At 43.7% G+C, this 24958-nt stretch overlaps 1 protein-coding gene across 1 annotated transcript in view; it reads left to right on the top strand.

Moving 5' to 3' along the window:
- Positions 1–24958, top strand: part of RGSL1 (regulator of G protein signaling like 1) — a 75874-nt gene that overhangs the window by 44025 nt on the left and 6891 nt on the right. The window contains exons 9-21 of the mRNA XM_070397111.1: positions 810–872; positions 1264–1486; positions 2723–2836; positions 6074–6194; positions 10408–10601; positions 11994–12111; positions 12539–12653; positions 14216–14326; positions 14503–14629; positions 18483–18654; positions 21701–21839; positions 22045–22169; positions 24844–24953. Of these exons, the coding sequence (XP_070253212.1) occupies positions 810–872; positions 1264–1486; positions 2723–2836; positions 6074–6194; positions 10408–10601; positions 11994–12111; positions 12539–12653; positions 14216–14326; positions 14503–14629; positions 18483–18654; positions 21701–21839; positions 22045–22169; positions 24844–24953 (1732 nt within the window). The remainder of the gene's footprint in view (positions 1–809; positions 873–1263; positions 1487–2722; positions 2837–6073; positions 6195–10407; positions 10602–11993; positions 12112–12538; positions 12654–14215; positions 14327–14502; positions 14630–18482; positions 18655–21700; positions 21840–22044; positions 22170–24843; positions 24954–24958) is intronic.

Below are 24958 nucleotides of genomic sequence, written 5' to 3' on the forward strand. Positions count from 1 at the left end.
CATCTGGGTTGTATAGGACCAGATCAGTCCAGTGGATCCACAGCCACAGCTCTCCTGCGCACAATTCTTCAGTCCTGGAAGTCTAGAGGCCCCCTACCTCTTGTGAAATGTGTTCCCACCTCTCCACTCCCAGGGAACTTTGTCCACACCTCTATGGTGGCATGTGCCGTCATGCTAGAAGGTGAGCTCCTCGAGAACCAGGCTTGTAGCATATTGATCTGTATATTCTCAGCAGTGGGCACGGTGTCTGAGACGTGGGAGGCACTGAGGAAGTACTCATCAGATAAATAAATGAATGAACGTGAGGGTATAGATAGATAAACCTAGCTAAGCACTAACGCATAGCTTTCTGTTGTTATTATTGGGCTTTGTTTGTTTATTTATTTTAATGTAATGAAATAATTTTCACAAGTGGGCAAGGTCTTCAAGGAGGAGATATTAAGAGTAGACACTCCAAAAGAAGATGGTTGGTTTTCAGGACAATTTTGAGAATCAGATGAGATAGTACTTTGGAAAGGAACAAAGATTTAAGAGGTGTCAAATAACTGTCCTTCAGTAAACTATTTGTTGTACCTCTTCTTAAGTAAGTATGGGTTACTATCTTCTGAGGTTCAGAGAGAGGCTGTGTGAGCTGCAAATTTAGAAAGACAGAGGAACGTCCTGGTTGGTCATGGCTAATGTTTGCTGTTCCATTGTATCTCCAAGCTAGAGACTCCGAAATCGGCAGCCTACACTTCTCCCAGGTAAACAACCAGCAGGCCGAGCACACCTCCTAACGCTTATGTCCTTATGTCGTGTTTGAATTGCAGATGCTCAGCTCCTGGTATGAGGAATTCCTGAATGAAGAGGACTCCTTGTTTCTCACTTATGCAGTAGGAGGGGCTTTGAGTTGGGGACAAATCATAAGGTTGAGGGAAGAAAAGAGAGTAACTGCTCTTTTAGAAGCCTTATTCTTTAAAGTAAATGCAAGTCTGATGCTTTTTTTCCCTAGAGGCTACTGGGGGGTTTGACATGGTCCCTGATGCTTAAACATAAAGCTCTCAAGGCAAAAGACTCAAGTGCCTAAGCTGACTTCAAAAGAGTCACATTCACGTCGAATGTCTCCGTTATAGGAAACGGGTTTGCAATGGATCTGAGCAAATTGAAAACCACCAGCCTCAGTCCGCCTGACAGGGAGACGCAGGAGGATGGGGCTGTTACAAAAGTCTTGCTTCTGGTCTAGTTCCTGTAGCAAATATTGTCTCTCCCTCCCCATTCTCTTAGACTCAGACCAGCGTCAACCACACGAGGAAGCATAAGAAAGACGCTATAAGCAAACAAGAGAACATTCTTCTTTATAAGAGATTGGAGGAGTCCCTGGCATTAAGCCAGGGTCTGGCTAACATGGAGGAAATGGACTCTGTGCAGTGGAGAAAGCTAGCTACTGAGGACCTGAGACATGACGGGTCTCTCCGGGTGGAGCTGAAGTCTCCAGTGTTTCTGACAGGTGAGGGCCGTCACCATAGTTTTTTCGACCCCTGACACATAGGCATCTGGGAACTATGGAGCGTTAACATCTAGTGATTATTTACTGTGTGTCAGGACTGTGCAATGCAGGAAGCAGCCGATCGATGCTTCACTCTCACTCTCCCTCTCCTTTCCTCTCTCTAAAAATCAATTAAAAAAAATTTTTTTAAATAACACTCAACTCTTGAAATCTTTGCCTTGCACAGTGCACTTTATATACAAAACAAGATGCCCTGGACGCTGGCCCCTCAGAGCTGTGCCTGAGCACGAGTTATTTAAATCTACCGTGATCAGGCCCTCTGTTTTACCTAGAGTTTCACCTTCTCTCTAAATCCTGAACATTCCAGAACCTCTCCCAGAAATGTAGAGAGAAGTGGGAGAAAGGGTAGCTGGTAAATATCATCACACCATACAGGGCAACAGGCATTTCTTTAGTGGCCAGGAGTGTCAGGGGCAGCCAGGAAGAGGGAACCACCCTCCATGGAGACGCCCCCCCCCCCCCCCCCCCCCCACCGCAGCACACATGATGGTTTCATCCACCGCTGCATTTTTTGAACAAGGGTCTGACCTGATAAGGACCTCCTGTGCATTTGTCCATCTTGGAGCTCTGTCTGCTCAGGAGGCTGATGCCTCTACTCAGGCTGCTCCAGAAACTCACAGAGCACCAGAACTAGAGTGCTCTCAGCTTTCATACAGAGGAAATTGGTCCCAGAGAGGTGGAAAGGTTGCCCGAGGATGCTCAGCAAGAGAGGACTAGAAACCTAGATCTTCTACAGAAATTAGCCACCGCTCTTGCAACTTACAGCCAGACACCCTTGGCTGAGAGGCGCTATTGACAACAGTGGCAATTGTCATAAGGACAACTGACATCTGTGAGTCCACACGCTAGGATTCCTTCTGGACTTCACCAGTATCAGAAAGCACTACACTGCCCTGGGAGTTCCAGGACAACTGGGTGTGACTGGGCAGAAGGTCCCCACGGGTCAGGTGTCTCCAAGAAGGACAGAATCCTCCCACGCTGGAGGGGTGGCCCACGGTCTTTCCTTGCTTCTAATCTGGCTTAGAGAACTTGTGTTCCTTGCGTATGGACATTCCATTAGAACATTATTGTCGTACTTAAATAATGTGTAAAAGGCAATACTTTCAACAAAAGCATATAAATCTTTGACCCCAGAGTGGTAAACTAGACTCTCCCCTGTTTTTCTCTACTTGATAGATATAGAGAAAATGTCCTTTGAGGAACTCTGCTATAAGTATCCGAAGGTGGCCATAGAGAAGATAAGTGAGGACTACAAAATATATTGTGAAAAAGCACCTACTAGTAAGATGGGTAAGTGTTTAAACCCACAGAAAGATTGGAGACAGCCCAGTACGAAAGAATCTCCCAACGCAATGAGCCAAAAACCAAAAGGGGAACCGTGCTTTGTTTGAAATGAGGGATGGTCTGACTGTCTCCCAGCTCCTGCCCCCTCCTACAAAGTCATAGAAGGGCATCATGAAAATGAGATGCGATGATAAGTGAATGAGGATGAGGATGAAAATAGTTCATTCCTGCCTTCTTGCCTAGTTATTACTCTGGGCTTTTAAATAATGCAGATTTATCTTCTGCGAAGTTGCCTGGAGTCAGAGATTTATAGAAGGAGGTTTGTTGGGAATAACACCTGTAAGGGAATGGGAGGAAAGCAGCACTGGGCAGAGGTAGGCACTGACTGTTAGGCGGTTACAGTAGACCTCCTCAGATCCTTGTAAGAAGCTGGAGAGCCAGGTGACACTTTAGCATGGTCCCTCCCTGACGCAAGGGGCTTTTATAACGTCTGTATCAACTCGCATGGGGTGTGGCTGTCCCTCAGGAGGGTCTGACCTTGGGTCAGGCAGGGCCCTTGTTGGAGGCAGCTCCCAGAATGAGTTTCAAGACTTCCTGCATTTCTGACTTGTCCTTTGTCAGTTTTAGGAAAATTCCAGTTATTATCTCTTCAAATATCTGTACTGCTTCATTCTATTTCCTTCTGATAATTTTACTACACATATATTTTTTTTAATATATATATATTTTTTTTTATTGATTTAGGAGAGAGAGGAAAGGAGAGGGAAAGAGAGATAGAAACATCAATGATGAGAGAGAATCATTGATCGGCCGCCTCCTGCATGCCCCCTACTGGGGATCGAGTCTGCAACCTGGCCATGTGCCCTAACTGGGAATTGAACCCGTAACCTCCTGATTTCTAGGTCGATGCTCAACCACTGAGCCACACTGGCCAGGCCACATATTTTTGACATTTCAGCCACATTCCCCATGTCTCATATGCTTTACTCTGTTTTTTTCATATTTCTTTTTTCTCTCTGTGTTTCAGTATAGATATTTTCTTTGGGTCTTACTCCTAGTTCAACAATCCTCACTCAGCTATTTATAATTTGTCATCCTACCCATTTCTTAACTCTCAATTTTCTACATTTCAGTCATTAAACCTTTTATTTTTAGAATTTATTTTTTTTCCTTTTTGCGATACTCGGTCCGTGTTGATATTTTTTCTCTTTTAATTGCTTGCATTAAAGGAATAATAGTAATTTTAAAGTCCATATTTGGATTTCCTGCCATGTTTTTTTCAAGTGTCATGTGTTGTTGTTTTTCTCCTTGGTTTTTGGTCATCTTTTGAAATGCCTTGTTCTTTCTGCTTTATTTGTGAACGCGCTGTTGGTACAAGTTTGTAGGGATGATTTGAGGCTCTGGGTGACCTTACTGTCCTCTGGAGAGGGTTTGCTTTGCTTCTCACACACACTGAACAGGCACATCCAGATGACTTCACCCACTGAGGGTTAGAGCTGGTTCAGAACTAGCTTCCATGCCTTTTGATGGGTGAGCAAGTTCTGGTTTTCCTTCCTTTTGAGGGGTTGGTCCCAACTGAAAGCCTGGGGTGCTCTTCAGGGCCTCTTCTCCTTTGCTGTTTTGCAGTTTTGCTGTCTTCCACCTTGAGAGCCCACCAGAAAAGTTCTGTATTTCTCAGTAACAATTTTCATACTTGTCAAATGCCTTGAACGTAAAAGCAGTGGCCAATGGGTTTCTCTGCCCATTTTCTAAGGGCGCACGGCTTTGTCTTGGGTCCTGTTCTGAACTTGAACACAGCAAATGCCTCCAGGGCAGATACACTGTTGGTGTCAGCTTACCCTCTAGTTTCTAACCTTCTCTTTGCCTCTGATCCCTACATTTCTATTTTGGTTTGTAGTAATGTCTTACAGTCTACCTTACAAGTTTGAACGCATGTTACTCTTTTAGCCAGCATTTCTAGGTGTTTTTTATTGGGAGGTTTCTTGGGGTTCTTTGTTTTGTTTTTTAATATCTGGTCTTCCATTGTCTGGATTGTACTTTTTCGCCTATTCAATTGCGTATTAGACTCAGTATATGTTTCTACTGTTTCCGATCCTTTGGCATATTATCTGTCACTGAACGTATTACCAAACCAGACAGAAATGTCCTATGTGTGTGTGGGGTAGGGGGACATTCTAGTTAATAAACAGTTTATAAAGGATTTACTATAACCAGGCCATGTTCTAATTTCTGGAGGGGCAAGATGAGTAATATGCCATCCCTGCCCTTGCAAAAGTCTGCATTATTTTCTATGATATTAACAACCTCAAAAGGCTCTTTGAATACTAAAATGCTTGGAGCCTGTCATTCTTAAAAAGTAATGTTTTTAACATATTTTTGAAATAATGGTTTCTAAGTGGCAATAGGGCACCAGACACCCACTCCAAATTGTGTACTATGGTGCGACAGAATGCCACTTGAGAAGTTCCCTGTGCAAGCAGTGTCCTCAGGAAAGGGAGTGGTTTCTGTTAAAGCCAGAAGGTGGGGGGAACTCTTAATGAGGAGGTCAAGCAAGAATCCGTGAGTTTGCCCTAACTGGTTTGCCTCAGTGGATAGAACGTCGGCCTGTGGACTGAAAGGTCTCAGGTTTGATTACAGTCAAGGGCATATACCTTGGTTGTGGGCACATCCCCAGTAGGGAGTGTGCAGGAGGCAGCTGATCAATGTTTCTCTCTCATCCAATGTTTCTAACTCTCTATTCCTCTCCCTTCCTCTCTGTAAAAAATCAATAAAATATATATTTTTAAAAAAGAATCCATGAGTTTAGTGATGATAAAGCAGGGGTTCCAGAGGACAAGTGGAAGAGTTTCGGAGGAGGCAGCAGAGGTGTCCGGGGAGACACAGTCTAGTGGAGTACAGTCTAGTAAAAATGACTGATTGGGGGAGAGATGCTGTTTGGTGCTGAAATGATAAGAAGTATGATGGAGTAGGTCTCAGCAGTTTTCTAAGGAAGGTGGGCTCTAGGCCTAATAGCCAGCAGACGTAAATAACACAGCCTGGACTGATATTAGGGTCAGGGGTTAGACTCCTCCCCAAGTCTCTTATGCCCTAATGGCCCATGCACTCCCAGCACTAATGGCCTGAGAGGGCAGCAGTTGTGCGGACTGTGGTTTTCCCACATGCACTCTTGCTACTTTGTCCCTTCTTCTTCCCTGCAATGTTCTTTATAACACGGTGTTGCCCAATGTTGTGACTTCTCATTAGATTACCAGTATAAAGTCTATCGTCAGATCATTACCAGAGAATCAAGGACACATTCACCCCCACATAAGGAAGCGTCCTTAAAAAAGATTCCTGTTGTAAGGAAGCCTTCACACAGACCCAGGTAAGACATAGGATCTGGTGACACCAATATCTCCAGGCACAGCCCTGGCGTTCAGCATGAGCCTATTTTTCTGTGTTAAATGTCCACACTCTTTTCCATATATCGCATATACATGCACAAGCATACTAAGTATTTTAAATCACTGTATGTTTTTGAAACCTGGCACCATGCAATATGTATTATACAGTAAGTGTTTCAACATAGCAAACTATTATGGACATCCTTCCATGTCAGTATGTACACAGGTCTACTTTCTTCCATCGAATGGATGTAGCATGATTTATTTAACTGTATGTTTTTCATGGATATTTATGTTATCTTCAGTTTGTTATTGCTAGCAGCAGTGCCATAATATTCGTCTTTGTACATGCGTCCTCGCATATTTGTGTTTTCTGGATTGCGTGTGACTGTAGAAGCCTCCTAACTGGGTCCTTACTTCTTGTCTCTCCCCCTCACAATCAATCCAAGAGCCGGCCTCTGGTAAGATCCCACTGCTGGCAAAGACTCTGTGGCCCGTGCCTTCAGGAGTGCCCCCTCACCTTTATCCACTTTTCTTACTACAAATGCCACCTCTACATAGAAGTTATCCAAATGTATGACTCCCTCTCCTCTGAAACACTAAACCCCTAAAATATAACCCCAGGCACTTACCATGTACTATTTTGTACTGCTCTCTATTTTTTAGGTATGTTTACTACCTTCTTGACTAACATTTTCTTGTAAGCCAGGATATTCGTTCAGTCATTCATTTGTTATTTAGTTATTTAATTAATTTTGTTTTTGTTTGTTTTAAATATATTTTTGGTGATTTCAGAGAGGAAGGGAGAGGGGGAGAGAGACAAACATTAATGATGAGAGAGAATTATTGACCGGCTGCCTCCTGCACGCCCCACACTGGGGATCAAGCCCGCAACCTGAGCATGTGCCCTGACCGGGAATCGAATGGTGACCTCCTGGTTCATAGGTCAATGTTCAACCACTGAGCCATGTCAGCTGGCCAGTCATTCATTTTTTCAATTCATTGTCTATTAATGACTAGTGACATGGAAAGTTCTCTTACAGAGGATAGAGATAGATTAGCATGTACAAGTTTGGTAGTCAACATCACTAGCAGAGTATTTGGAGAGAAAAGTTCCCAGAAGTATGTTTTCAGTTACTGTTAGCCTTCACAGGGTCTGAAAAGCCCTCTGTCTCTTCTAAATACTCTAGAGAGGTTTTTCCTCCCTTTCAAGGAACTGAAATTAATCCCTGAGGTTTAATCTTTATTCTGTTTGATATTCTAATTTGTACTACTTGCTACTTTTCACTATATCTACAGAGATTCGTATTTTCCAAATTAGTTGAAAATGAATATCACAGAAGTCTTTTCTAAATCATATATTTATAAGATCATTAAATTCTAGAGGGACTATGCAGGGTTATATAGTCTAGTTTCACGACTCCATTAGGACCACAGCAGAATGGTGCAGGTATACCACAGTTGCAACTCTCTTAAACCTTTTCCTTAGTCCAAAATTCAATGTACTAAACAGTTTTTTATCATACACAGTGTCCCAGACATTCTGTGGATACTGAATGATACAAATAAAGACATAGTCCTTGCCCTTAATCCAATACATACCGAAATAAACTACAATACTGACCTTTAAATGTTATGATAAAATATTGACTAATTGCTATAAGAGCATAATTGAAGGAGGAAATTTTGCATGAGGGTTAGAAAAACTTAGAATATTAAAAGAGGCCCTGATCTGCATGGAGCAATTCAGTTGCAAAGAAGGGGAGTGTTTTGTGGGTAGAGCTAAATCTTCCAAACTGAAGAGATGACACGAAGAAATAAACTCAGAAGTATGAAAGTGGAATTTGAAAATAGTCCAGTGATGTTAAAGCACAGAATACTTGGGGAGAATTTAGACATAAAATATAAAATTAGAAACCTAGATTGAGATTAAAATAACTGAAAGAAGGTTTTGAGTGAATTATTAAGGAATTTGTGTTGATTAAGTGGCAATAAGGACTCATGGGGGTTTGTTGGAACAGGAGTAGCAAAAACAAAACAAAACACACCCTATTATATGGATTTTAAAAATATTACTCTGGTAGACATAATAATAGTATGATGAGTCAGAGACTCATACTAAAGGCAGAAATAACAGTTGGAAGGTTGTGGCAGTTGTTTGGGCAAGTGATATTAAAAACCTGAAGTTAAAAGTGGAATCCTATATAATAAAAGTAAATATGCAAATCGACCGAACAGCAGAACAACTGGTTGGTGAGCAGGTGGTGCCAGGCCAGCCAAGGCACGTGCCAGCGGGCAGAGGGAGGGGATGGCGATGGAGTGGGTGGAGGGCTGCGGCAACCAGTGGCAGGGCGATGGGAGCTCCTGTCAACCTCTGATCACCTGCCCGGTCATGGGCAGCGGCAGTAGCCAAGTGATTCAGGGCGGGGCCGGCCACTCGCCATCCCCAGATCAGCCCACAGGGGTCACCTCCTACAGAGGGAGGCCAAACTGTGGCTTAGGCCCACTCCTCAGGGGGAGCGGGCCTAAGCCGTCAGTTGGATATCCCCTGAGGACTCCCGGACTGCAAGAGGGCACAGGCCGGGCTGAGGGACCCTCCACCCCGAGTGCACAAATTTTCATGCACTAGGCCTCTAGCAGATATACAAGGGAAGATACAGATTAAAAAACAAAACAAAACACTGAAGGTGAGGAATTGGACTTCTGCAATGGTAGAGTAAGAACCTCAAAAAATTGTCTCTCCAATGGTAAAACTGGACAAACCTGTCAAAAATTTTAGAACTCTATAAATTATGTCATCTAAATTTTCAGTTAAAAAATTATGCATACCCCCATTCCCCCCCCCCCCCAAAAAAAAACAACACACAGGAAAGGATGGCTCGTACACAGAGAGGAAAGAGCACTCATTAGAAACTTTTATGTTTGAAGTGATTCAGATATTGAACTCTAATGACTTCTAAGCAATATGTTCAATGAATTAAAGGTTATGGCATGTTTTAAAAAATTAAAGGAAAGTATTATGATAATGATTCATCAAATGAAAATACCTAATAAGAAATATTATAAAATAGAACCAAATAAAACATTGGAAAAGTATGATAATTGAAATGAAAAAACCACTAGAAAGAATAGCAGATTTGAGTTGGCAGAAGAATTTGTGAACTTAAAATTAGCTCAGCAGACATTATCCAGTGTGAAAACATCACAAAATAAGAGAACTGTGAGACACCATCAAGAACACCAACATAGCCAAAACCGGTTTGGCTCAGTGGATAGAGCGTCAGCCTCTGGACTGAAAGGTCCCGGGTTCGATTCCGGTCAAGGGCATGTACCTGGGTTGTGGGCACATCCCCAGTGGGAGATGTGCAGGAGGCAGCTGATCAATGTTTTTCTCTCATCGATGTTTCTGGCTCTCTATCTCTCTCCCTTCCTCTCTGTAAAAAATCAATAAAATATATTTAAAAAAAAAAAAAAAAGAACACCAACATACAAATAATGGAAATATCGGGAGAGAGATAAAGGGGCAGGAAAAATATTTGAATATGCAATGGTTGAGTACTTACTCAAAACATACTAGAAGCTGAATGAATCCCAAGTAGGGTAAACTTAAAAATATTCACACCTAGGCACATCATAATCAAACTATTGAATGACAAAAATACTAGAAACATAGGTTTACCATATGAATGAAAATTGAGATCACAGAGGAGGTAAGGATTGGGGGCGGGGAGGGGAGAGGGAGGAGTCATAAGGCAAAATTCAAGAGGATTGAGAATGAAACATTAGGGGCACCTTTATTTAAGGAACAGTGAAAAGGAAATCAGCAAAGGCAATTTAGAGATATTGATCAATAATTGCTGATCACTCTTGCTCTACCCACTGAAATGATTGCCAGTTAGGGGTTGTTTTGAATCCATAATGCAGAAAGAAGGTGGTTCTAGAAAATAAAAATTAGCCCCTTTAAAATACCTCTCATCCTCTTCCATTGATGTTGGCAAATGATTGAACCACGCTTAGGATGGACACATAAAAATTTATCTACAAGGAAATAAGAGTAACCAATTCATTCACCCTGATCTTCACACATAGTTAAAGGCCCCGCAGCCCGGGAGAAGCCCTTCCCCATACCTTAAGTGGAACAGAATTCAGGGTCACCATCCATTCTCTCAACCAGTGATGCTTTCTTCTTTCCAGAAACCTGGCAGAAGTCTTTCGAAATGTACAGCACTTGGAGTACTTCACGGAGTTCCTCAAAGAACGGAAGGCTGAGGTCCCATTGCAATTCCTGATGGCATTACAGAAGATTAGTATTGAGACAGATGAACAGGTCTCCAAGTCTCTTGTTGAAAATGTAATGGAGACTTATTTCTCTGACATAGCCCCTGCTGGTATGCAGCTTCCTCTTGATACTGTTTGCTTCTCCCTTTAGTCTCATAGAAGAGTCTGGAAAAGAGCTGGTCTTGAGTCTCCTAAGGGAGCATAACAGAATAGTGGCCACATGGGACAGTATTGAAACAAAGATTAAGGGGGATAATGAAAGCAGAGAACACCAATCAATTAGAAATATTGGTAGTAAAAGAAGCCAAGTGCAAAACACTTGCATTTATATGTGAAATACATACTCTCAGTTAATTTTACCCTGAAAATGGGATTTTATTTAATCCCTAAAAGGTAGGGATAAATAGCTCTACTTAACTAATGCAGAAGGTGAAACAGAGGAGCTAACTAACTTATCCAATTGGTGCAACTTGAATTCAGACTCAAGTTGTTTGACCTTCAAATCAACTACACTGGAGTTAGATACAAAAGCGAGAGTAAGCTCTATGCAAAGCAAGCGTGTCCACCACTCATAGGTTATAAAGGTAATTGTGCCAGGAAGCAGAGCTATCCCTTGGAAAATCCTCATAATTTTGCCTTGTTTTCTTGCCTAAGGTGGGAGGGTAAATCTGACCCTGTAAATTCATTTGGCCAGAAGCAGAAGTTGCATGTAAAGTATTGACCTATAAGTCTGAAGGCAAACTAAAGGGGGTGAGCTTGGTTCCATCTTGGAGGTAAACAAGCCAAGTAATAAAGCTGAAGCCTACTGTTTTGACAGAGATGGTTGTGTGTGTGTGTGTGTGTGTATGTGTGTGTGTGTGTGTGTGTGTGTGTGTCTGAGTGTGTGTTTTGCTTGTGGTCAACCAAGAAAGGTTATAGATCTTGTACAAGTCAAAAAAGAGGTAAAATTGGCAAATCTTGTAAGAAATGTTTATTTATTAAGTGTCAGGATATCAAGTTCTGTACATTGTTTTGAATGAGCCAGAAGTGAACACCATAGTCTTTCAACAAAAATTGTATTGCCCTTGCAATACTTACTTGTAATCTTGGATTTCTCATTTGCCTCAGCAATTAACTTTAATCCTTTACCTTTCTGCTCTCTTCCTGAACCAAAAACTTCAAACTAACTGCAGAAATGAGTCTTTTAAATATTTATTCCCTTTACACACTTATCTGAGATTTGAGTGGAACTAAACTAGAATAGGAACAGTATTTGCTCTACAAATACTCTTGCATGTAACACCTGAAGATGTGTTTGAGATTTTCAAGCAATCTGTGGAGAGATCAGTCTAACCAGATTGAGAATAAGGGACTGTAAGACTCTGAGATGAAAAAAACACCAGCTACTTCAGAAATGATAGACGAGAGATGATGGCTTCTCTCCCCTCCCCCTCTGCCTCCCCTCCCCTCCCCTCCTCTCCCCCTCTCCCCTCCTCTCTCCCCCCCTCCATGTAATTTTCTAGAAGAAGTGCTGCAGTGTGATGACCCTATCATCAGAGAAGTCTCTCAGAAAGGTCGTCTCAGCACAAACTCAATGTTAATCCTCCAGAGCTGTGTCATGAAATCTCTGGAAGAAAAGTGGTGAGTATTGCTTAGTGGAGGCAGTGAGCCTTTCTGGAGCTGCCCATTGGCTGCTGCAAGCCACATGATTCAAGTCTCAAAATACACTCACAGAGTTCTTCGTCAGAGCCTCCCTCCAAAAGAAAAGCCAAACTTATCTTGAACCTTCTTACCTACCTACATGGACGTGCGGGCATGCGCGCACACACACACACACACACACACACTTCTGTACATTTGTCTGAACAGGAACAATATAGCATCTATGGGAAGGGCAGGCTGACATTAGCAAAGGATGGAAATATTAAGGAGACTATTTTTGACTATCTTGATGTTCCCCAATTTTTACTTTGACTTCCTCCAAAGGCAGAGATAGGTTTGCCTTGGCTGCTCCTGTTGGTGTGCCAGGCTTTGGCCTTCTGTGACATTCCTGACCTCCTCCTGGTAGGTTCAAAGAATACCAAGAGCTGTTCCCAGATTTTCCTCAGGAAGTGCAAGCTCAAATACGAACTGTGTATAGGAAGCCCTCGAAGACTTCATCAACGCAATTACAGGAACCCCAGGTGAGTGAGGAAGCCAGGGCAGACCAGACACTGGGGACGAGAAAGCCACTGCCTAGGTATTGTCACCCATACAAAACAGTTGCGCTGTTAGCTTATTCAGTCACCAAAACAACTACTCTCTGGGGTAGGTTTCTGAAACCCCGTTTTATGAAGGAGGAATCTGAGTCTCATAGAAATTCAGTGGGAATTTAAAGAGGTCGCTCTCTACTGTCTTTGTGAGAGGCAGCAGGTACTGACGGAGATGAAAATGTCAGGTTTTTGTTTTTTGTGTTTGGGTTTTGTTTGTTTTTTATTGCTGACAGCTACTTTCAAGGACATGAATTGACCAGGAAGCCAAAAGGGTTTGATCATCCTTTCTCTTTTACATTCACATGTCCAGTCACGATAGCATAATGGCACAACTTAGGCCCCCACTTACCTGAGTGAGCCCCTTCCTGTATGAGAAAGGGCAGGCCTGAGCACGTGTCCCGAAGACAAACACTTCCCAGAGAGAGTGCAAAGGGCCCAGAGCAGGCCATACCTGCTTCCTTCTTCCAAACTCATCAGTCATCTAACTCATTCCTTCTCCCACTGGAGGAGATAAAAAGGGAAGAAAGAGAAGACAGGTATGCTATTCAGGAAAGTCTTCATAGGGTTGGAGAAAAGAATAAAAAGAATCCTAAATAATCTCTTAAATAATCTTGGTTCAATGTATTATAGAGTTAGTTTATATCAGAAAAACTTGACCTCTGACTCGAAAGATAATGCCCAGATATTTCTGAAAATCATTCCTATGCCCAGTGACCCAATACCCCAGGTATGGAAATGAGCTTCCCTGGCCTTTCTTCTTTGTATTTCCTCCATACATGAATCAACTCCATGTCAGGGTACCAGGAAAGATCACATAGGACATTGGAAAGAATACTGCCCTCAGAACCCGATGCTTTGTTTTACTTTCAGGTCTTCCTGTTGCTCTTAGATAAGAAAAGATAAATGGAAAACCAACATGTACATAAGCCTTCTTTGTGCTAAGTACTGTATTAGGGTTTTCATATATCATCACTAACCCTCACCACAACCATTTGTTTCTGTCTTACATGTGGAGACATGGACTCATGGTTTAAGTAAGTTGGCTCAAACTGTATACAATTAGGGTGAGCTAGGTTCCAGACTCAAAGTTTCTGATGCTAAATCCATGGGTTTTTTAACTTTACCTCCGGCTCTCTGAAGCCATGTTTCTACTGAGGTTACCTGCCTGTAGAACGAGACAACAAAACTAGATCAGCCAGATGCTTCCTGGCCCTCAACATCCATTTTTCAAGGGGTAAATGAACTAGAGAATGTTCACTAGGTCTCTATGAAGAAATGGATGAAGAAACTTACCAAGTGAATTTGTGTGTGAGCGTGTACGAGCGTGTGGTGTACGAGTGTCTGCATCTAATTATTAGTTTTTCTTTTTTAAATGCTTAGAAATAGTTTTATTCATTTCCTTATTTTTTTCAACATTTCAAAATCTGCCTGCGCCATTATTCCCGCCTTGTGAGCCATACTTATCTCTGCCCTCTGTTTCTTCCTGTTTTTAGCTCGGACAAATCCTTTCTCAATTACGGCAATTCCAACCTTCACTTGCCAATGGCCCCAGACATGCCTGGTTGAAGCCAGAACCTTCTCAGCAGCTGCTTAACCTGGGGAAGGTTATACAAGTTCTCTGACCTGAATTTCCTGGGCTTTTAACTGGAGCTTAAGATTATTCCTTTTTAAAGGAGGTGTTGTGAGGATTGCATGTAAAGAATGTCGAGTTCGGGGGCATAGTTAACTCTCAGTGGACAGCAGCTGTACTAACTATGTCCTACCCTCTCTCTTTCCCCAGAAAAGAATCTGGCCGAAATTGGTCGGCTTTGTCAAGAGCTTTTGTAAGTACCGCCGATACATGAACAATGTCAACTTGCGCCAGGAATTTGAAAAATATCTCCACCTGGAACTTAACAACAAGGAAAGTAAGTCACATGTCTGCCTGCTGTCCTTCCCTGTTGATTTCAGTAGCAGGGCTGGCTCAGAGAAGAAGCTGCAGGGGTACGGCTTTGTGTCATTCATGTCTGCATTAGCCTGGGGTCCAGCAAGAAGTCCAGGTTCTGGGTGCAAAGCCAAGCCCAGGCCAGCCTAGAGAGGATGGGAGGCCAGTGGCATCTGCTCAGGGACCCCGAAAGGGTGGAGGACTAGGCTAAAGCAGTGCGAGATCTCACATTTTACCAAACTATTTGCTGATGTTGTTTGTTAGTAGTAAGAGATTTATTAAATTGTTTCGTTCATTCACTCAACGCCCTTTTTGAGAATGTGGCAGGCACTTTGCTGGGGATACAGTAGTGAGCGTGCAGCATAGTATCTGCCCTCAAGGTACCTCCAGTTTTGAGGGCAAGGCAGCAAGTAAGAGCCACAGATGTTGGAACCAGATTTCCTGGGTTTGAATCTGGCACTTTCTAACGGGAGGACCTTGTGAAAGTGGCTTTGTGCCTCAGTTTCCTCATCTGTAGAATGGAAATAATTGTGCCTATCTCAGAGAATTGTTGTGAGGATTAAGCGAGTGTGTGTGTGTGTGTGTGTGTGTGTGTATATATATATATATATATATATATATATATATATAATCTTAGAACTATTTTGGGCAATGGTAAGTGCTATGAAAGGGTTAGCCAGTATTCTTGCTATTATTATATCACTAGAGGCCTAGTGTACAAAATTCATGCACGGCGGAAGGGTGGGGGCCCCCTCAGCTCAGCCTGCACCCTCTCGCAATCTGGGACTCCTTGGGGGATGCCAGACTGCCAATTTAAGCCTGCTCCCTGGACCACTGGCTCCTAACCACTCGCCTGCCTGCCTGCCTGATTGCTCCTAACTGCTTGCCTGCCTGCCTGATCACCCCTAACCACCTCTGCCTCAGCCCCCGCCACTGCGGCTTTGTCTGGAAGGACATCTGGAATGACATCCAGAAGGTTGTTCAGCTGTCCAGTCTAATTAGCATATTACGCTTTTATTATTATACATTGTGATGAGTGATCCTATTGATGATTGCAGGGAGACCCTAATTAGTCCAGGGGGAGGATCAGGAGAGAAACGTGCCAAAAATGACATAAAGTTGAGTTTCAGAGATGAGCGAGTTAGGCAGGCAACATAGAAGGGAGTGATTTCTAGGTCTGCATATAATCCTAAAACAGGAAAGAGGGGATGGTGCAGATCAGGAACTTGAGGCCATTAATCTCCAGTTGGACTGGAGATTAATGAGGTGGGGAAAGTGAGATGAGATTAGAGGGTTTGAGAGTCACAAATCTTGTGTCTCTTTTGATGACTTTTGCGTTGTTCCAGCTGTCACTTCAACAAACAATGCTGCAAAACTTATTTTTCAACTGTCAGTTTCTATGAAATACATTTTTAAAAATGGAAGTAATGGGTAAATGGTTAAAAGTAGTTCAGTTGTGGCCTTCTAAAACCACTGCACTAATTAAACTCTCACCAAGAGTCTAAATGAAGGCCACATTATCACCCACATGGGCTCTTATACATTTTTTAGAAATTGGCAGTCTGGTAGATGAAAAACAATGTACAATTCTTTTTTTTTTTTTAATATATTTTATTGATTTTTTACAGAGAGGAAGGGAGAGAGATAGAGAGTTAGAAACATCGATGAGAGAGAAACACCGATCAGCTGCCTCCTGCACATCTTCTACTGGGGATGTGCCCGCAACCCAGGTACATGCCCTTGACCGGAATCGAACCTGGGACCTTTCAGTCCGCAGGCCGACGCTCTATCCACTGAGCCAAACCGGTTTTGGCCAATGTACAATTCTTAATGTACATTTTTTTTAGTATTTGAGCACCTTAATTTATTGGTCATTTGTATTCTTTTTGAACTGTTTATATGTCCTTTGTCTATTTTTCTATTGGAATTGTAGTATTATTATTGTATTTCCTAACTTGCAAAAATTTTTTGTACGTATGTCTTATGGACTGCTTCACAACCAAACATTTAGGATTTAAGAATAGTCCTAGTCCTGGCTGGTGTGGCCCAGTTGGATGAGCATCGACCCATGCCCCGAAAGGTCACCAGTTCAATTCCCTGTTAGGGGACATGCCTGGGTTTTGGGCTTGATCCCCAATAGGGGGCATGCAGGAGGCAGCAGATCTGTGTTTCTCTCTCACATCAATGTTTCTCTCTCTCCCCTTTTCCTTCCTCTCTCTCTAAAAAATCAATAAAAACATATTTAAAAAAATTAGTTCTAGCTCTTTTGTTTCTTCTTTTAAGTAAAATCAATTCAACCTCTTATGCCCAGGATGTAAGAAGTCCAATTTCACCTTCTTTTCACTTCCTACATCCCCAGCATTGTATGGGAGCCCAAGAAAAAGAAGCTCCTGCAACTCCAAAGGAGCTCTGCCCGACCAGTGGTCCACCACTATAGTCTTTTCCAGAATTATGTCCTCCAATTAATTGACCCATTTCTCATCATGAAAGGACCTTCTTTATCCTGGGTGATATTCTTTTCTCTGAAATGTACTTTGCCTGATATTAAAATAGCCACTATCACGTTGCTTTTATTAGTGTTAGCCTATGTGACTTTTTCCATTCCTTTCCTTATAACCTATTTAAAGCCTTGCATTTAAAGTGTTTTTCCTGTAGCCAGCATATAATTGGCTCTTGCTTAAAAAAAAAAAAATCCACCGTTATGACCTTAGCCCAGTTGAAAGCCAATTGTTAAGCATTTAGGTATTTTGTGAGCTGGTTGACAAACCATTGATAGATTGAAATCAACCATGGTGGGAGCATTTGCTATAGAAGTAGGCAAATAATACAGATCATATCTGCCCAACCCCTACCAGAGAAGCCTTGTCAACCTGACCCTGCATCTAGATTTCTTGGGTGGATTTGGCACGCTCTTTCCTAAAATCCCTGATGATCATATCAATTTCCACTATTATTCAAACTCTTTTTCCCTTCAAATGCAAGTCTCAGAGATAGAGAAAGAGAGACTGTAAGAAAGTCGGGAGAGATCTTATGCTTTGTAACCCTAGGACCTAGCACAGTGTCTGGGACACGGAAAGTGAGAGGTATTTACTGAATATTGTAGTCACCCTCCCATCAGAACGAATCCCACTAGACAGTTTCTTACTGGTAAACCCAGCCAGGCAATGAACTAGGGCCTACTTGTCAGATCCAGCCCAAAACTATTCTCTCCTAAGCCCTGAATCCCTATGAGTGGGTTTCTTTGAATATATCCTCATCAAGAGACTTTCTAAAATAACTGCCTTGGTTTTCTGACACACAACCCAAACCTTGAAGCATCTTCTCCTTTATTCATTCCTATCATGTTTCTACTCTAGCTTCCTACCCTCTGCTTCTTAGTTAACCTCTTTACCCTTCCTGTTTTGGCTTTTTCTTTGTGCTTCTTTCCCAGTTTACTTCTAAACTACTTCCCTGATAAACCTCGAATAAGCAGCATCAGAACCACACACTCTTCTTTGAAGGTCACCTCTGCATGTTCAGTTTCTGCAGCCATGTTAGGGATTGGCATAATTACAGTGTGCTCCTGTCTCTATTAGACCAGTATCAGGAAGACACCTTTCAATACTTGGTTGATTTCTTTTTGGTATGTATGTTGTCATACCATCTGAGCAGATGGCTTTTCCAGCAGTCCTTCAAGTCCAAGTGAAAGGTCGAGCCCAATGGGAGGGAGTCACTATTTCAGTAGGCCCAAAGGTGTGTCCGTCGTCTTTCACTTTAATTATGCCCAGATTGAAGGCTTCAGGCTTAAGAGGGACTTGCTCAAGCTAGATGTTCATTCCTTCCTCTTTCTTTTTCAGATTACCCTGCATCACCAAATGTACCAGCACGCCCATCCCCACATCACTCAAATGTCCGGAGTGCAGAGGAGAATGGAGATGTAATCTTTATGAAGCGCCGTATATTTGGCCACAGGGTTATCACTGTCAACTTTGCCCTCAGTGATTTATATTTCTTTTCTGAAATGGAGAGGTAAGTTTCCCATCTCTCCTTCCCCTTGTGGCTTTTCATGCTTAGTGCCTCCTGGCAAAGACTGGCACAGTGATTTCTGTGAAAATCTCACTGAATGCTGTCACTGTATCAATTTCCACCATTTTTTCCTTTTTCATCCTGAAAGCTCTTCCAATATTCTGGAATTCCAAATATTGAAATGCACTTATACCCTGAATGTGGGGCCCTTTTGTTCTATTATTTATTAATATGATAGAAATCCTCTTATGTATTGGACCAATAGTTATTTTTTTAATTGATTGATTTGAGAGAGAGAAAAAAACATTGATTTATTGTTCCACTTAGTTATGCATTCATTGGATGACTCTTGTATATGCCCTGACCAGAGATTGAACCTACAACCTTGGAGTATTGGGACAGCGCTCTAACCAACTGAGCTACCCGGCCAGGGCTGGACCAGTAGTTCTTTAGTCAAAGCAAGGAATTATAATAATTAAGGTTGTGTGTGTATGTGTGTGCATGGCATTAAACAGATATTTTTAAGTTAAAACATATAAATGTGCATTCACTCAACTGCCAAACTTTTGATGTAAAGCCAAAGCCATTCCACTAATTGGGGGTTCACATGTTTTTCTTGTATATACTATTCCTATAATGCTATCTACTAATTCTAAAAATTGTTCTCTTGTTAAAGTGGAGCAAGAGCCCTAACCGATTTGGCTCAGTGGATAGAGCATTGGACTGCGGACTAAGGGGTCCCAGGTTCAATTCTGGTCAGGGGTATGTGCCTTGATTGCGGGCACATCCCCAGTGGGGCGGGGGTGCAGGAGGCAGCTGATTGATGTTTCTCTCTCATCGATGTTTCTGACTCTCTACTCCTCTCCCTTCCTCTCTGTAAAAAATAAATAAAATATATTTTAAAAAAATAAATAAAGTGGAGCAAGAACTTAAAGGTTACTGCAAAGCAACTTAAGCCGTCCTGATTTTTATACTTATCTTTTAAATGTTTGTAATCCCCTTGCTATACCTAACTCTATAGCAATTTTTTAAAAAACAACTCAACCTTTATTGGAATATTCCAAAGTATTCCAATCTGTTTTCACAGAAACAACAAATACCTTTATTTTCACGTTTGTATTTTGTTACTTTTCATAAATTATGAATTATAGTAACAAGTACAACAGGCAAAAATATTTGGGAAGAAGCACAAAGAACTTTCAGTAAATGCCTGTCTTAGCTAGTGGGGACAGTGTGAGCTTGTACAAGGAAGGTACCAGCAGCGTATGGAGTCAACTTGCCGCTGTGTTTTTCGGAAGTGCGGAGCGCTGGTAACCCCGCGCATCCATTAGGGTTAAGAGCTTTTCCACTGCACTTCGGTGAGGGACCAGGCTCAGTTCCACGAACACTTATAGATTGCTTGATTATTCTTGGCTCTGGATTTGGCAGTGGAGACCCAAAAAGTACAAATAAGACATGCTCTCCATCCTCCACGATCCCACAGAGATAGGGATGGCCGGAAGGACACAAAGTTAGGAAGTGTGATGCTGTGGTAGAGTCAGGAAGTGCATTTAGACAACTGAGCCCTCAGGTGTGGTTTCATGGCAGACAAGTCACCTAAGCTGAAGTTTGAAGAATGAGGAGGGGGTTGGTGAGAATTTTTTTTAAAAAATCTGTGTAAGGAAGAGGTGAGTGGGGCACAGAAAGGAATACCAGTCAGGGTGAACAGCCTCCCACTGCCTCTCCAATTCCCGCTCTCCTTTCTCACTTGTTGGTTACACAGCAACCAGAGAGCCTGTGAACAACATCAACCAGATTAGAGCACTCTCCTGCCCAAAATGACCCAGAAGGCTCAAGTTGCTTTGCGGCTTCCCATTTCCACGGGAATCAAGTCCAAACCTCCTCCCATGGCCTAAATGGCTCTATGCAAGCAGAATATACCCGCTTGCATCTCAGAGCTCATCTCCTGCCCCTCACCAACCACTTGCCCCAGGCTCCAGCTCAGAGGCTCCGCCCCCACCTCTGCCCTTCCCCGCCCACCAAGCTGGCTTCACATGACTGTCTTTTTCTCATTGTTCCGTCTCAGTGCCTGCTCCCTTCCCAATTACATCATGCCTTTTTTCTGTCTTCATAAGCTCTGGATATTTAATTAATCACCTATTTACTTGTGCATCTTCTTCCCTCATTGACTGTGAGCTCCTGGAAAGCCGGCCTTTGTTTATTTTATTCCCTGATAAGTCCCTGCTGAGTCCCTGCTCCTGGAACTGTGTCTGGCACAGCATAAACCCTTAATTAAAATACTCCTTGACTGAATACATGAATGGAATGGATATGGGAAAACCTGATGTTCTACTATTAGGAAGACTTTAAATTGTTACAATTTTAAATGGCCTGGGAGAAGTCAGCTGTGTACTTACGTCAACATAAGGTGTAACTGACAAATAATTTGAGGGTCACTGAAAGCATATGTTGCTAGGAGACAGAAAGTAGAGTGGTGGCTGCCAGGGGTTGGGGGAGGTGGCGAATGGGACAGTGTTTAATGGGCATGGAGTTTAAGTTTGGGAAGATGAGAAAGTTCTGGAGATGATGATGGTGAGGATCACACAACCATGTGGACGTACTTCATGCCACTGCAAAAACAGTTAAACTGGTACATTTTATGTTGTGTATATCTTACAATAGAAAAAAAAAATTTAATAAAAGGAATATGTTGCTTCAGAGACTGGTGGTAATTGTGAGAGGGTCAGCACAGGAGGGGAAAGAAAGAGCAAGACAGCACTTAGCCCTCGAAGCAGTCAGAGGGCCTGATGGGTAAGGACGGGAGGATGGGATTAATAAAGGAGTTAGTGATGAAGAAATGCACTTGAGGAAGGACTTAGCATGTCATCTGACACGTGGAAGGCACTCAATTCGTGTTTGCCGATAGATGGCTTACGACTGAATGAATGAAGTCACAACCTGGCCAGGATTTGGCCCCCTCTCTTTTAGACCAAAAATAGGTGTGGGCTGGCTGCCCTCAGTCGCCACTGCTTCCCTCTTTGCTGATTTCCTACTTACTGCCTCTCTTTAGATTTAACGATTTGGTGAGTTCAGCTCAAGTGCTTCAAGTCAGCTGGGCCTATAACGAGAACGACGTGATCCTAATGAAGTCCAAGATTAACATCATCCTAAAGCTCTACCTGCAGTCCGAGGTCCCTCCGAGGCTGAGGGTAAGGGGGACTTGCACTCCTCTCTGGCCTTGTCCCAAGGAGCATTTTCCCACAAAAACCCTGAAGGCTGAGTCTTGGGTCGGCCGGATATCCTTAACCTAGCAGCCCCCGGAAAAGCTTCTGCCCTCTGGGGAGGGGGCATCTTCAAGGTTGTGGGGCCCAAGAGCGGTTTTCTGCCAGTGACGGGCTCCCACTCTGCGGGCAGGTGAACATCACTGAGTCCCAGAGGGATGCCATCATCTCTGCCATTGCTGAGGGCCGCCTGGATCGGAGCATCTTCCACGGGGCCATCGTGTCTCTCTTCCCCGTCATTATGTACTTCTGGAAAAGGTAAAACTGTCACCCCTCCCCTCCCCAGGTCAGGGAAACACTTGACTTGCTAGAGCAGCGGTTATCAACCTATGGGTCGCGACCCCTTTGGGGGTCGAACGACCCTTTTACAGGGGTCGCCTAAGACCATCGGAAAACACATATATAATTACATATTGTTTTTGTGATGACTCACTATGCTTTAATTATGTTCAATTTGTAACAATGAAATTGGGGGTCACCACAACATGAGGAACTATATTAAAGGGTCGTGGCATTAGGAAGGTTGAGAACCACTGTGCTAGAGCGTCTCCTGTCTTCCCATAGCTCTCTGCTCCAGTTTCCAGATTCATAGGAACCGAGATGGTGTGTTCCCCTCCTGCTCACTACACTTCATCCCTCACTCGCTCACACTGAGCACTGAGTCAGAGGACGGGAGGCCAAGTAAGACTGGGGACCAGAACACCTGACTCCCAGCATTCCCTGGGTTGAATGGGGAGTAGAAAGTAATAGCAGGCTCTTAGGTTGTGTTCGGCCGGCGTGGGTTCCTCACCTAAGGGTGACATGGACCACAGCTACTTGGGAGCAGTCTTTCAAGGCTGACACACTGTCCCCATGATCAGGGAGCCTCCTGGGGGCAGTGAGCCAGGAGAGTTTGCCTCTGCTATGCCCACATCCCATAATTACCAGTGGGGGCTCAGTTGCTAGATATTTCCATTTTCTAGAGAAGCTAGAAATTCAAGTTCTTAGGTCCTATCTCCCCAGGTTAAAGTAGGAAAGGTGGCTACCAACTCAAACCTAAAACCTTGGGAGGAAGCTGGGAAGGCCAGAAATGAAACTGGAAGAAAGACAAAATCCGCAGAACAAATGTGACCAGGGCCCCCTGGTTCCTAACCTGTCACCTAAGTTCTCCCAGCTGGTTACTCCCGGCCTGTGGTCCACTGTGGCTCTAGCGTGCACCTCCCCTGTTGTGAATGGCAGCGCCCTGGCTGATAGAGACCACAGGACAACTGGCTGAAGTGGCCCCAGACCAGGCTAGTTTGGGATGTTTAGATTATTATTATGATTCCAGCTCTTAGGGGTTTCCCTCTCCCCGCCAAACCCCCTCACACACAAGTTACTTTCTTAAAATAGAAGTGTTAAGGTTGCTTACCAACCAACAACCTTCCATTTTAAATTCCTAAGATAAATTATGCAATATAAGATTGAAATAAATTTTTTTTAAAATCTAAGGTCAAGATAACCAGTTGAGCCTTCTGAGCACCAATTGTTATCTAGCACTTACGTCTAGACTTGATTCTCCGCCTGCTAACCGGGACTAAATGCAAATGGGTCCCGAAGCTTCCTGGGGGATGTTCGCCCCTCCGCTCCGTCTGGAGTCAGACTCAGCATTTCCGTATCCCGATAAGGAAGTACAGGGGTGCCTCAGGGAGGATCGAGTCCTGATCCTCGGGCAGCTGGTTCATTACCCGCTTTCCTATATATTTATGAAGATTTTTATATCATACAACTGTGTCCACATCTGTTATCTCAGGTGAACCTCTCACAACCCCATGAGCTGGGTGATGCAAAGTATTATTGTCTCTATTTTATAGATGAGGGAACTGAGGTTCAGAGTGGTTCAGGGCCTTGGTAAGTGGTACCACTTGGTAAGTGGGTTAAAAACCAGGAATCTTGGTCTCTCAAGCACCATCAAGAATACATCCTCGGCCCAGCCACTGGGGCTCAGTTGGTTGAGGGTTGACCTATGAACCAGGAGGCCACGGTTCAATTCTGGTCAGGGCACATGCCCAGTTGCGGGCTCAAACCTCAGCATGGGGCGTGCAGGAAGCAGCCAATCAAGCATTCTCTCTCATCATTGATGTTTATCTCTCTCTCCCTCTCCCTTCCTCTGAGAAATCAAGAAAATAATATTTTTTTTAGAAGAATGCATCCTTGGCGTATTGGGAGGCCCATGACTGGAGGGAGACCCAGTTTAGCAAATGGAATGGGAGAAACCCACTGTGACTGGGTGGAATGTGCCTTGGGGAGGAGGAAGGAGGGCAGCAGTCAAGACCACCAGAGCCAAAGCAGGATAGAAAAGAAAGCCAAGACACGTCCAACGGCTCCACTCTCCGGACAGGCTGGGGAGAGCCAGGGCTCAGGGCCAAGGAGGGAGAGCTGGGGAGCGTTGTGAGGGCTTCCAGGGAGCGGCCGTTCTCAGGTTGTAGTGTGTGTGCGAGTCTGAGCTCCTGAGAGGAGCCAGGCTTTCCTCCAGGGCAGGACCGTGGGAATGAGGTGAGGGGGTCCAGGTCCTCAGTAAGGGACAGGATGCCAACTAGGGATCGTTCATTGGGACCTGAGGGAGGCCAGCCAGATGCTCTGGCTGCACCAGGTGGAGTTAGATGGGATCTGAGAGTCTGATGTTCAGGGGAGCACACCAGGGTGGGGTACACCAGGGAGGGGAACAGCAGGTCCTTTATAGACTCCATTCACTGGAGGTTCCAGAAGGAAGTCCCAGCATCCTGCCTGTCCTGGCCCCTCGCTGAGCCGGTAGCACAAGGAGGCAGGAGCTGTCCTCTTGTTTGTGCCCCGCCACCCCCCTACCCCGCCCCTCACCCCCCGTGAAGACTGGCTCTGGCCGGGTCCCCTGTGCTCAGTGTCACAGTCCCCTGGGAGGTTTTCTCCCTGTGACCAGAAGCCATTCTTCTCACAGGTTTTGTTCCTGGAAGGTAACCCGCTCTTACTTCCAGAAGAAGGAGAGGAAGAGCAGGGACTCAAAAACCCCTTCTAAGTCTGTGGCCAAGTACTCTATTTGGAGTGGAGGTAAG

Source organism: Myotis yumanensis, unplaced genomic scaffold (genome assembly GCF_028538775.1).
Source record: "Myotis yumanensis isolate MYYU_CA2020_CCGP unplaced genomic scaffold, mMyoYum1.0.hap1 SCAF_17, whole genome shotgun sequence".
NCBI classification, from domain to species: Eukaryota; Metazoa; Chordata; class Mammalia; order Chiroptera; family Vespertilionidae; genus Myotis; species Myotis yumanensis.